We start from the raw sequence: 14,661 nt of genomic DNA, 5'->3' as shown, positions 1-14,661 counted from the left end.
GTGTTAACTCATGGGTTCTGGGATTCTGGGTTTTAAAGGTCAGATCTCTGTCCCTCTTCATGATGTGGATTTAAACACTCCTGTCTCATACAGCTGTGGGCCGTCACTGATCCAGAGTCCAGACCTCCAGACTGTTAAACCAGCTCCTCCTGACAGGTCAGTCATGTTCAGTATGGGTGGGGCTGCAGGAGCCATGAGTGACCTCCACCATCTGAGTCGTGTGGCACAGTGTGAGAGTTTCTCCACACAGAGGGAGAGGGTGAAGTCATTAGTTAGGATCCAGGATCCAGATCCAGGATTGATGGGCTGTGATCGCTGCAGCATCACCACTCAGATTCCTGTCCGACCTGATCCTGACTCACTCTGATCGACAGATCAAGGCACCTCAAAGCATGATGGGAAATGCCTGGTCCGAGAGTTGATTGGTTCAGATGCAGACTTACTCTGTTATCACACAGTTCACTACTGTCCTCCAGTTTATTGATCATCTTAGTTTACTGATAGATCAATAGGGCAGCAATAGATGAAGCTGTTAGGGATGGGTTGAAAACAATCGATTCTCTGATTCAAATCAATCTTCGTTTGAATAATCTCATATAAATTCATAAAATCCAGCGATGGACCTTTTAATATGAAGCTGTGACTCTGTTAGTGTCACATGACCAGACACCAACATGGCAAACACATTTCCTCTCTTGGAACAGGTCTACAGGCAGATACAGTATGTGGCTGTATTTCAGATTTAAAAACTATGAAGAGCTGGACAAAAACATCCATATGTAAGATGTGAAGAAGCAGGTTTGTACCTGTTCATACACACTGTAGCCGGAGCACTGAGGTACGTTAGCAACACGTTACTGACCTACTTGTTATTCCTTCAGATGTGTCTAAATTGTTGGTTACATTGAATAAAAAGAGCATTAATGTAACTGTTTTGGGTCCATTACTAATCTAAACATGAATATTTTACTAATGCGCCAGCTCAGAAGAAACAATCTACAGCACCTCTGAGAATCTGATTCACATCCAAGAAAAATTTGTATTGTAGCTGAAATATCTCTGATTGAATGGAATTGCATTGGATTGGTACCTTGTGAATCAGAATTGAATCAAATCAGGCTCTTCAGACTCTGTGTGGAGCTTAAAGACTGAACATATGATCATGTGTTGGGGGACCTGGTAGCTCAGCTGGTAGATCGTGATATTAAGACTGGACTGAAGATATTACATTTTGGAAATCATCCAAGCCTAGACTGAGTCCTTAATAATAATAAATGTTTGTGTCATCATGTGATTTGTGTGGACTCACATTTTTCTTAAACATGATACTTAAACTAAATCATCCAGAATCAGAAACACACACACACACACACACACAGTCAGACAGGATTTGACTGATAAATGAAAACACAAACAGAAATTGACAAAAAAAATACACACCTCCTCTGGGAAGCTGTGTGTGTGTGTGTGTGTGTGTGTGTGTGTGTGTGTGTTGTGTGTGTGTGTGTGTGTGTGTGTGTGTGTGTGTGTCTCAGGTTACTTTGGTCTGGCCAGTAGGTCACTACAGTCCTCAACAGAATCAATACAACACACTGATCTGTCTGCTGTAAACAAACACTGAAGCTGACACACTCATACACACTACTGTTCTCTGTGGTTACATTGGGTCGTGCCTCTTTAGGCCCCACGCACTGTCAATCACAGACCACCTGTCAATCACAGATCCAGCAGAAAGATTGAATCCAGACTCCTCCAGGATCTGGGACAGAAATGAAAGCACAGGTCATCAGATCAGATGATTGACAGCTCTGTCCTCCACTCACACGTCAGCTGATTGAACTCATCCTGCAACTGATTGGATGAACACGGTACTCACCTGGTCTCTGATTGTTTAAACTAGAGAACATATTCCTGCACATTAAAATCAGCTGATTGAATCTGACAGGAAGTCTGTGTGAACCTGAGTTGACTGATGGATAGGGGTGTAAGAAAATATCGACACACAAAAATATTGCGATATTTCATGACGTTATACTAACGCGTTTTATCAATATTCTATCAATAGTTTACATGGTGACTGGTTTTGTGACAGTGGTTTTGTGTTGTATTTAAGCCTCCGACCGCTAGTTGGCAGCAGGCATTCAGCCATTTGACTTTCCCCCTCCTTCCACTCCTCTCACTAGATGAAGAGATCTCGCGAGCGTACAGGCCTCCGGCGCAGACAGAGCAGAGCAAATATCGCATTCTATATGCTCACATTTATGCAGGTTGAACAGGTGTATTAATAAAGTTTTGGCTTTTTACTTGCAAAGGTTTTATTGCACTTACTTACAGTAACAACGAGCTCACCCGAGATTACCCGAGTTCACATCAACTGCAGACTAGATGCAGAGTTGGGTGAAAATGCGTTTTTTTAAAAACCGATCTGCAGAGATCTTCTTCTTCTCTCAAAACAACACAATAACGCAGTCTCACATTAGAAATCTGCGTTTCTCAGACAGACGCAGGACTTCAGGAGGGAAAGAGTAGCCGGCTGGAAATGCTTTAATGTACAGCCCTTAGGGAAAACCCTGTGTCATGGCTAGACTTGTGGTGCGACTACCTGGCAGGATCATACGTGTTACAACCTTTTTCAGATGCAGCACCATAGCTTGCCACCAGCTAAAGCAACAAGTTTCCAACTGTTCTGAGTCTGAATGCAAAAAATACACTGTATTTGTTTATGCATATAACATTGTGTGTTCTTTATTCTATGAGTTTTTCTAAAAATAGACTTGAAAAAAATCGCAATATATCGCCATGCTTATAGTATCCCAATATATCGCAATATCAGGGTTTTTCCTGCATAGAGAATTGGGTGGCGGCTGCCTTGGTCAAATTTCTTGCCGCCTCCTGACAAAATTGTAGTACTTGTTTTCTCGATACTCGGTGGATTTGACATTTGTAACTGCAGTTGCGGCTGTACGCCACTAAGGCAATATAGTGGCGCTGTATCGTAATCCGTGCATCAGGTGGAGCAATCTGAAATTGCCAAAGAAGAAGAGTACGAACGCGCTGGATTTCCTACCTGTGGAAGGAGGCGGTGACCTGAAATTGCAACTCTTCAAACAGGTGAATAGGGTTTCCGCCCATCCTGTATAATACGGAATCGTCCCGTATTTGAAAATAAAATGCTGCGTCCTGTATTGAATCAATAAGGCACATCACCTCCCGACAAAATTCTAGTACTTGTTGACGTTTACATGATTTTAACACCCCTGTCGTATGGCTTAGTACCACCCCCGCCTAATTTTCGGCCAGGAAAAACTCTGAATATAGTGTATTGTCACCCCCCCCCCCAGGATATGTATCGTATCGCCAGATTCCTGCCAATACACAGCCCTACTGATGGAGTTAACAGCTGATTCTCCAGTCGTTCCCATTAAACCACAGAAGAAGAAGAAGAGGTTGTTAAAGGATCCAGTCACAGCTAAGACAATGGAAACATGGAGAACATGATGTGAGGAAGGTTCATGCTTAGGGATGGGAATCGAGAACCAGTTCCAGTTGAGACCCAGTCTCAGCAGAGCAGTGAAGGTATGTATTAGTGTTGTGTCAGTCGCAAACGAGCTGGCTGTTTTAAGTGAAGGAGGGGAGCCGGCTCCCATCCAAGAGCCTTTTTCTTTTTTTTTTCTCTTTTTGTAAATGAATACAAGGCAGACCTAAAGAGGCAGACAGCCCCCCCTCCTCGAGGGATTGAACAACTACAGAGCAGTTATCTGTCTTGTTCAGTGTTTAGAGACTCATCATAAAATTTGCATTGTTGACACTGAAAACCTGTACAGGCCTACTTTTTTCCACACAGAAAATCCACAGGAATCGATAAGGGAATCGATAAGAAATCGGATCGATAAGCAGAATCGATAATGGCATTTGTATCAATAAAATCTTATCAATTCCTCATTCTGATTCAGAATGCTCTTCACTTCCTGTTGTTTTTATCTTCAGACACAAACGTGGAAGACAGTCACTGATGTGCAGTTCTGTCTCTGCTCCACAGGATGTGAGCACAGGTGTTCACACCTCGTGACCTTTGACCTGCACACAGATGTCAACATAAAGATATCTGATACTAACCGATACTGGATTCATGAGGCTGATTCTCATGTTTATATTTGAGAGATTATAAAATCTGATGATGTTACAGCAGCTCATATTTATTGAAGTACTGCAGTCTCCTCCTGTGACCTTGACTGTTAGTGTTTGTGAAGTAAACTTTATTTCTACAGCAAATTTAAACACAGCTCAAGTAAAGTGCTGTTTAAAGGACAAATATAAAAGAAAATATAAAAATATAATACAAAGTAAAACACAGAGAAACACACCGATGACAACAACAGACAACCAGAAACAAATACAGAATTACAGACTGTCACACCGTGGTGAGGTTGTCTTGGGTTTGTTTTGTCCTGTCATTTCCTGTTTTATTTTGAAAAGTAATTCTCCTCTCGTTTCAGGTCACTTGCCCTTCCTCATGTGTCTCAGTCTGATCCATGTACCGGCAATGGATACAGCCTGAACAGGAGCAACTGCTGTGACTGGAGGCTCCAGCACAATGGGTGGTTTGTGGGTCTGCTGCAGGTGTCCGAGCAGATCCTGCACTTGGGATGAAAGTTGACCCAAGTGCGTGAACATCACCACCTGAAACTCCTCCTGGCGGGAGAGTCGGGTCTCCCGTGCGCGGAGCGCAGCCGTTATCTGGTCAGTCTCTGCTGAGTCCATACTGGCCAGAGTGTACTGTCAGGCCGAGACTCAAAGCAGGACTCAGATGCAGAGATGTTAGAAAACCAAAGGCTTTTATTGAATTCACTGGAGACCTCAGACAGAGTGACAAACCAATGGCTATGAAAAAACTAGACACTAGACTCTGAATCTTAAGAACAAAAAACACTCCAGGAGGAGGAAAAAGGAACTACTCAAAATAAACAAACCAATAAACACAAAACGCGCCGTACTGAGGAAAACCCTGACTATAAAAAATAACGCAAAAAGTCTACTCACGCTACTAAGCGGAGGATCTAGAATAAATAAACAACTGGGATATAAGAAATGAAAATCACTCTTAAACGAGGAAAAACAAAGATCTATGAAGATATGCTAAGGCAAGAATTATAAACAAAAAATCACTCTTAACGAGGAAAAACAAAGGGCTATGAACTTTAACTAGGGCAAAATTTACAAACAAAAAAATCACTCTTCTTGAGGTACATAAAGCTTACTTTGGCGACTTCTATGGCTGTGGACATGGACAAAAGGCTCAGGTGCAGGACAAGGACGAAGACACTCTGGCACAAGACAAGGGGAACACAGACTATTTAAACACATGGAGGGAAATAGGGGACAGGGGGAAACACTTAGGGCAATCAGACTGAGACACATGAGGAAGGGCAAGTGACCTGAAACGAGAGGAGAATTACTTTTCAAAATAAAACAGGAAATGACAGGACAAAACAAACCCAAGACAAGACAACCTCACCACGGTGTGACACAGACAACAGATAAAAGAATCAGTGTCCAGTGAATAAAAAGTGTCTTTAGCCTGGATTTAAAAAGTCATTTCATTTCTATCATCAACTGATTCCACAATCATGGAAGTTCTGTTAGTCCCCTTCTAGTTTGAGTCATGACAAGAGAGATTGGTTGTCCAGGGACTGAGGGCCAGTGAATGAGGTGTGTTACGTAGGTGGAGTCAGACCATGAAGAGTCTGGAAAACACCCAGTGGGGTTTTAAACTGCGAGAGGCTGGACTGGGGTGATGTGCTCAACATCCAGCTGTTTTCTGGACCAACTGCAGGTGAGAATACAAGGGATTACTGTAGTTCAGTTGTGATGTAATGAAGGTCTGGATTATTTGAATTTTATTTTGAATAAGACTCACATATGAAGTGAAGTTTGATTTGTGATCAATCAACAATAATCAGACTGTGGACACTGTCTCCATCATGTCCTCCAGCAGAGGACTCATACTGTAGGTCACTGTCAGTGTCAGAGCTACAGCTTCATTCTCAGCTACCTGTGCTGTCACACAGGAACAAACAGTAAACGATGAGGTGTCACGGATGTAAGGGTTTGAGGGGTAAAGGGCTGGACCCAAATGCAGCCAACACACGGGAGACGGTGCAGACAGGTTTATTTACCAAAATAATAAACATGAACAGACAACGTGAACAAACCCAGAACTAAACAGACGAACCGACACAGACAAAGGGGAGCACAAAGACTATATAGAGGGCGAGCAGGAGGACGGCGGCGAAGACGGGGTCTCTCCGGAGGTCAAGCCGGAGGATGGCGTCGCCCCTCTGGAGGGCGAGCAGGAGCCGACTGGGTACCAGGGGCAGGAGTCAGCTGGACTGCCGATAGAACACGAGGAGCAGGTATCAGCCGGACCACCGACCAGGAACCAGAATCAGGGGTTAGCTGGGCCACCGGAGGCGGCACGGAGTCAGGAGCCACCGGAGGCGGCACAAAGTCAGGGGCCACCGGAGGCAGCACGGAGGCAGAGACCACCGGAGGCAGCACAGAGGCAGAGACCACCGGAGGCGGCGCCCCGGCAGGAGTCAACGACACCAAGAGCCACGTGGGCTGAGTCAGGGCAAGAATCAATGGGGGTGGCGCCCCGACAGGAACCACGAGCGGAGGTGACGCCACGGCTGGAGCCAGGGGAGAAGGCAGTGACGTCACACCAGGAACCAGGAGAGGTGGTGACGTCACACCAGGAACCAGGAGAGGTGGTGATGTCACACCAGGAGCCGTCGTCGATGCCGCTGGAGAACACGGAGCAGCAGCCATTGACACCACAGGAAAGGCGGGAACAGTCGTCGACGCTGCTGGGGGACACAGAGTAGCGGCCGCCGACACCACCTGAGGGACAGGATTCAGCCGGACCGCCAACAGGAAACGAGGAGCAGGGATCGGCTGGACCACTGATTGGGAACCAGAATCAGGAGTCAGCTGGACCGCCAACAGGACAGGAGGGGCAGGATTCGGCCGGACCGCCGACAGGAAATGAGGAGCAGGGATCGGCCGGACCACTGACTGGGAACCAGAATCAAGAGTCAGCTGGACCGCCGACAGGACAGGAGGGACAGGGTTCGGCCGGACCGCTGACTGGGAACTAGAGTCAGGAGTCAGCTGGGCCGCCGACAGGACACGAGGAACAGGATTTGGTCGGACCGCCGATAGGGAACGAGGAGCAGGAGTCTCTGGACACTGGGGTAGCTGGGGCTTGGGCTGGAAGCTGGGGACCTTGGACTTTGGCTTGGGCCACAAGCGAGGAACCTGGGGCTGAGGCCGAGCCTCCCCGTGGCTACGGGAGCCATGATGACCTCGCCTTCTGTGGCCTCCACGAAAGCCCCTGAAAATGGCCAGACGAGTTCTCAGAAAGGGGGACTCGTCAGGCTCGTCCAGGTCAGAGTCCGAGAAGGGGTCAGTCAGCGTACAAAGGGGCCTGCAGACCGACGAGGGCGCTGGCCGAGAGGACGGAGGCACCCCCAAGAAAGCCATGAAGCTAGTGTAGACTGCTGGGTCCATTTCTAGGTCGGTTCGTTCTGTCACGGATGTAAGGGTTTGAGGGGTAAAGGGCTGGACCCAAATGCAGCCAACACACGGGAGATGGTGCAGACAGGTTTATTTACCAAAATAATAAACATGAACAGACGACGTGAACAAACCCAAAACTAAACAGACGAACCGACACAGACAAAGGGGAGCACAAAGACTATATAGACAAGGGAGGCAAGGGTGATTGCACACAGGTGAAACACATTAGGGCGGGGCAGACAATCACCACACAGACACAGGACCAAGACAGGAAGCAAAACACTGAGACACACAAGGAAACAGATTACAAAATAAAACAAGTGCAAAAAGTCCAAACAAAACTAACAAAAGGTGTCTGCCATATCAAACCATGACATGAGGTTCTTCTCAGCTCAAAGAATTGTACTTTTCCTTTTCCTGCAGCTGAATTAAACTCACTGAGCCACATTAATACTTTTCAGTAGGAAGTAAAGTTTGTCTGTAAAATAATAATAATACTTCCTCTTATAAGGCTGAATATTTACTTTGAAAAGAGGTGTCTCATCTTTGGATGAAACCATAAAAACATTCACAACATATTAATAACTACAGCTGCAATCAGTCAATCAACCAATTACTCGATCAACAAATAATCAATTCCTCATTTTGATCTTTTTTTTTGCCAAACTTTTGCTACTTCTCAGATTTAATATGATGCTTTTCTTTGTCAGGGAGGAGCCAGAGGAAACCCACACGGACATGAGGAGACCATGAAGGTCCTGTTCACACCTGTTCAGAAATGTTGTTTGGACAAAACAAGACATCACTCTGGGCTGCAGGAAATTATATTTTTTATAACAGGTGTTTTTCCTGTTTCCTGATATTTTATAGATACATTGATTAATCGAGATGAGAATCAGAAACAGAAATCAATAGGAAATATAACAGTGTACCATCAAAATAAAAGTCTCCATTTAATACACACAGGATTTAACATGGACCCACAACCTCCTGGTCATAACAACACCACACTGAGCTGATCTGAGTTGCTGCTTTTTATTTAGTGCACAGTCATGACAGACGTGTTTATCAGAAGGTTGAACTGTTCCTTGAATTATCTGAGAGCTCAGGCTGGAGCCTGTGCTGAGCCACTGCTGCAGTGGTATTATACAGCATTTATGTTATGAGCTGTCTCATGAACAGCAGAGAGCTGACTCACTCCGGCTTTTAACTCTCGTCTCTTCAGTTTAAAGCATCACAGGCGTTTCACTGACATCAGCATAGTTTCCACTGGCCTCCTCTCACAGTCCAGTGACACTGCAGAGACATCTGGACTGAAGGACACTACCCCAGTCTGCGCCTTCACACCAACAATGAGACCCCATTCACATCGAGTCACATGAGTCTGGTGTGGATCAGATTTGTATCAGAGCTCAAGTAAATGCCTCAGAGACATATACTGTATCTGTTCAAACCTCTGAAGGGGGGTAATGAAAATGACACATGTAATCCTTCCTGCAGAGTGTGGAGACATCCACTCATTTGTCCACGGTCTGTCTGATGACACTGACCTGAGCCGCTGCTTCAGGTGCATCACCAGTGGCTGTGATTTACATTTATCTGTAATCAGATGTGTGATGTGACCAACAGAGATGCAGCTCTGTGACTGAATGTGAATGAAACTGTCTTATATCTCATCTGAATTTTATCTGGACACAGAAACACATGAAATGAGGCCTGAGACTGATCACATGATGCAGCTAAGTCTTTGCTTTGAACAGGAGATATGATGTTTATTAGCTAAGTTCAGTTTAGTTCTCCTTATCAAACTGGATCAGCATTTTATTTTCTTTGGCAAATGCAAAACAACTAAAACATGACTGTATTTTTAGGCAGAAAAATAAAAACCTGCAGCACATTTTAAAGCTCCATATAGTCTAAAGGTCTCTGTCCATGTGTAGTTTGATTATAGATCAGGTCTAGGTTCTACATTAATACTGTGAAAGTATCAAAGCCTCAGTCCACAGAGAAATGCACACAGCCTGTATTCAGAAACTAAGCCTTAAAACCAGCCGTCAGGACTTCTGGAACTTTGTGAGGTCACAACAAAGCAATCACCGCCCTCAGCCATGCCCCAAGCCGCGCCCACTTGGACACACCATCCAGCCTTGCAGGATTTGGTTTCTCTGAGTGTTTACCTGAAATCTGCTATATTTTTTATTGGATCACTCAGAAAACAGTCACTGGCTTGTTGTTCCTAGAGCTCCAGAGAGAAGCCTGAGAGAGGAGATGTAAAACTACACTGAGATGGTTTTTGGTTCTTAAAACCACAAATATATCTTCTTATGGATCCACACTTCAGATAAAACACAGAAGAAGAGGAAAATATGGAACTTTAAATGAATCTGTCCCACACAGCTGCACAGCTGTCTGTCACTGACTCATCAGCCTGACAGCTGCAGACAGATGTTCGTTGCTGCTCAGACTGAATACAGCAGAATCCACACACTGATCACTCCACTCCCATGACCTCACAGCTGGAGATAACATCTCTTCAACCAACAAAAACACACAGCTCAGTCTCTGAGTCCAGAGTCAGAGTCCTGACTCACCTCAGTCCTGTGACCTGCAGCAGGTCCACACACACTGTGATCCAGCTCACAGTGACTCACACCTCACTTCGACATGTTACATACTGTGCAGCCATGACTCCATCAAGTACCCACTGCACACACACAACACGGAGCTCAGAACATGTGGACTGAGAGAAGGCACAAACACAAAGATCAAACTCAGGATTTTAAGAATCGATATATCGTATCACTCAAATAAAAATAAGGATTAATCTGAAAATGTATTTTTTTATTCAGCCATTCATCTGTCAACAACAGTTTGTTCTAAACAGACAAGCAGGTTACACACAGTCTGTACACAGTTCTGCAGAGGGGTCAGAGGTAAGATTCAGTTTCTGTCAAAACTTAAATAACCCTAAAGTAAAAGTTGATGAGTCTCATGTAGAAGGTGCTACTGTTGATGTTTGTGTCTCTACTGTTTGTCTTCTTTTGACTGTTGTTTTATTTAATCAGAATCAGAGTCAGAGTAAGACTACATTATTGATCTCCAGGGGGAAATTAGGTTAAGTTACAGTTGCTCCCTCAGCAGAGAATAGAGAATAGGAAGTAGATTATAAAGGTAAAGATAAAAAGATAAAGATAAAATATAAAAATATGTCCTCATGCTATAATATATAAATACAAAAATATAAATATGTAAGGATATGAGTTTAAAATAGCACTTGTCTGAAAGTGGCAGAATTGTATACTGAAGTATAAATAAATAAATGATTTCTTCATGTGGGACAGTGCACATGAATCGACAACAATGTGCTAAAGTTAGCTCGATGCTAACATAATCACAGTGTCGACACAAATGATAAACAGCGGTTTCTACGTGATGAAGTTACAGTGACGATGACAGAGATAAACACAACAACACAACAACACAACAGTGAGACAATATAAAACACCTGAGACGGTTCATCAAGTATGCACCAGGAATCAAACCAGCAGCCTCTGCCAGTGACCTGCCTCTGTCGCTAACATCAGCTCCAACATCTGGACCCAGACCACAGACTGGGACTCAGTTTCAGAGACTGACACTAAACAGGCCTAGAGAACTACATTTGCCACAATGCATCACTCTGTATGGACTCCTCTTCAGGACACACCCAGACACAAATAAACACAGTTGGATCACATCTGTCTGTCTGTCAGCTGTCCTCCTGTCTGTCTTTCCACCCTCTTCCCTGTCTTACCCCCTTGCTGTCTGTGTCTCTGCACTCAAGCCTTGTGTGTGTCCCAGCTCTCCTGTCTTTCTTCCAACTCTCAGCCAGAAAACCACTTGTCAAACACCGTCTCTCTCTAAGGTCTCACAACTGTCTCTCTCTTTCTCTCAGCCCTTTTGTCTGTCTTCAACGTGTCCTGCCTGTCTCTTAGACTTTTGATCATCTGTCATCCTTCTGTCTTTCTACTTTCATACATGTCTCCCTGATGTTTGCTGCCTCTCAGATTATACCTGTCTCTCAGTCCTCTCTTTTTACCTGTCTGTCTCTCAGCCCTTCGACCTGTCTATCTCCTCTCCTGTCTGTCTCCCAGTCTTCCACCTGTCTCAAACTTCTTCTGCTGCTCGACCATCCCATCTCTCTTCTGTCCTCCTGTCTAACTTACAACTGTCCTCCTCCTGTCTGTCTCTCTACTCTCCTCTTATATCTTACACCTGTCTCTCTGCATCGCATCTGTCTCACAGCCTCTCAACTGTCCCTCTCTCTCTACACCCGTCTGTTTGTCCTCCTGCCTGTCTCCCTGTCCTGTTGTCTGTCAAATTCACATTCAAAGAAGCTTTATTGACATGACTGTAGTCAGATACAGCACTGTCTTTTGTCATTGTCAAACTTTCCTGTCTGTCTCTCTGCTCTATACTACCTGCCCTTCTCTCTGTCAGACCTTATAACTGCATCTCATCTGTGTCTCTCTCTGCCCTCCTGTCTGTCTCTCTGTCCTGTCGTCTGTCCTCACTTGCCCCTTGTTCAAGTCTTTTGTCAGTCTTACCTCCTTGTTTCATGTATTTACGCTCCTACCTGTCTGCCTGCTACATCCCATCTTTCTGTCCAGCCTGTTGTCTGTCTGTCTGCTCACCTGTCTCTGTCTCTTAATCCTCTGTTTCTCCCTCAGCCCACCTGTCTGTCTCCCTCTGTGTGTTTTGCTGCATCAGGCTGCTCTCAGCATTTCAGCCGTATGGTTAAAAACAAACACACAGCAGAGCCACACACACACACACACACACACACACACACACACACACACTGCACCCCATCCCATAATAACCACACCTAAAAGCTCCAGTGCAGCTGCATTCAGGATGTGAGCAGCAGTGGCAGGCAGGGCAGCAGGATACCGCAGTACACTTCTACCCAACATGCATCACTCCCTCCATCCTTCCACCTATCCATCCATCCATCCATCATTGCTCCATCCCATCAGCATCTCCACCCCTCCATCCACCTCCCCTCCCCCGGAAAAAGACACCAACTTCCTCCCATACATCCCTCCATTGTCAGGAAACTTCCAAGCATCCCTCGATCAGCATCCACCAGTCCCCCCTCCCCCCTCCCCTTTTCATCCTACCTGCCGGTGCCTTCTCTTTGCCCTCCATCTCCGGGTGCGGTGCGGCTTGGTGGTCTTCTGGCCCCCGTCACAAATCCACTTGCCTACTTTACTTCCTTCCTTTGCTTTTCTTCCGTCCTTTATATCCCTCCTTCCTTCCTGAGTCAGCTGTAGTCAACAAGCGTCGAGCCGGAGAAAATATGATCGCCGATCACCTTATAGATCGATATCGGCGAGAGAGAAGGAGGAAGAGGAGGTGGAGGATTAGGAGGAGGAGGGAGGAAGGAGGGACGCACCGGGAAGAAGCGACCCGCGCGGATAAAAACAGAAACGAACGTGTTTTTTCTGAAATCCTCCTCGGTTCTCCTCTCCTTCTTAGCCGTTTTTCCTCCTGCGGACGTTCAGGCTCGTGCGTTCACCTGTGCCGTGTCCGCGCGCTACTGCTGATATCTCTCTCTCTCTCTCTCTCTCCCTCTCTCTCTCTCTATCTCTCTCTCTCTCTCTCTCTCTCTCTCTCTGCTCGCGCCGTGTTGCTGCAGCTCGAGCCAGGACAGCACAGTGACGTCACCACCGGAGGAGTTTTTAAGGTGACATGAAGATGATGGTAAAGATGAAGATGATGATTATTACGTGAGGATGGCAACCTTTAATATCTGTGGGCGGTCAGGGGGCGTGCTGGGGGGGGGTGCAAGTGGGAGTCACTGCAAGGCATCATTGTGCGGGAATTTCATCCCCAACCTCTGAAACAGAATCATGATCTGGACCACCTTGAGTCTTGTACAGTGTGTGTGTGTGTGTGTGTGTGTGTGTGTGTGTGGGGGGGGGGGCGAGCGCTCCTGTGTGAAGGTTTTAGGCTCAAAAAGTAAATTGAGGAAGTTTTCAAACCATGAATAGTTTTTTATTAAAAACCTGAATCAGACCAGTATTTGCTGTGACTCCCCTTTACCTTTAAACTGGCTCGAATTCTCTGTGAACACCTGTTCACAGTTCTTCAGGTTCTTGTCAGGTAGCTTGATCCAACTTCTTAGAGAACCTGCCTCAGTTCTTCAGTCTCTTCATGTGATCCAGACGAACTCCATTATGCTGAGAACAGGACTCTGTGGGGCCAGACCATCTGCTGCAGGACGCCTGGTTCTCCTGGTCTCTAAAGATAGTTCTTTATGACTCTGGCTGTTCGGACTGGCTGTCCTGCTGCAGGATGAATCTGGACCAATCATACGCCTCCTGATGATGATGATGATGATGATGATGATGATGATGATGATGATAATGTTGGAGAAGAGTCTCCACTCTGGTGTGGCCAATACAAACCCCTTGACATCAGTTCTGCAGTGGTTCAGTGAATCTTGTTCAGTGTGAGAGACAGATTAAATCAGAGGTCAGAAGCACATAGCCTATCCTAGATTTTCCACAATGCACCTGGAGAGTGTCTTTCATCAGAGCCACATTTCTCAAACCACTCATGTTCAGTTTGTAGCACAGAAATTAGTATCATCACCTCGACATCAGACCACAGGAAACACCCTCTGATGGTTTTAATCAGGGACAGTATGAAAACCATCAGCTCTCTTTACAACAGTTAAACTACAGACCAGATCCAGATCTCAGGATCAGCTCTGGGACCAGAACTCTGACATCTGTCCTCCAACAGGAAAACTGTGTCACTATAACAACAGGCAGCATTACAGTACAGATTCCCACTGTCTTTAATGATCTCTTATTGATTGATTTATTTGATGTAAACCAGATTCCATCAAAACAAAGAGACTGCATGGACTGTTATGTCTCACAGTGATGATGTTACAGACATGAATCAGACATGAAAACACAAAATGAAACTAAAGTAACTCCAGCACAGTGTAATACAAACTGTACATATTCACTACATACTTGTTTAGCTCAGTTATAGAAATACAACAGCAGTCAGTCCTGTGTTCTGCCT

General features: G+C 45.4%; 1 protein-coding gene across 1 annotated transcript in view; it reads right to left on the bottom strand.

Annotated features, from left to right (window-relative positions):
• LOC111216827 (fibroblast growth factor 12-like) overlaps positions 1 to 13,132 on the bottom strand; it is a 65,465-nt gene extending 52,333 nt beyond the window's left edge. Inside the window, exon 1 of the mRNA XM_022738441.1 lies at positions 12,741 to 13,132. Within this exon, the coding sequence (XP_022594162.1) occupies positions 12,741 to 12,768 (28 nt within the window). The 5' untranslated portion in view covers positions 12,769 to 13,132. The remainder of the gene's footprint in view (positions 1 to 12,740) is intronic.
• Positions 13,133 to 14,661: the final 1,529 nt, after the last annotated feature.

This window comes from Seriola dumerili, unplaced genomic scaffold (genome assembly GCF_002260705.1).
Source record: "Seriola dumerili isolate Sdu_G_001 unplaced genomic scaffold, Sdu_1.0 BDQW01000036.1, whole genome shotgun sequence".
In the NCBI taxonomy this organism is placed as follows: domain Eukaryota; kingdom Metazoa; phylum Chordata; class Actinopteri; order Carangiformes; family Carangidae; genus Seriola; species Seriola dumerili.
This window is presented reverse-complemented; position numbering and strand designations above follow the sequence as displayed.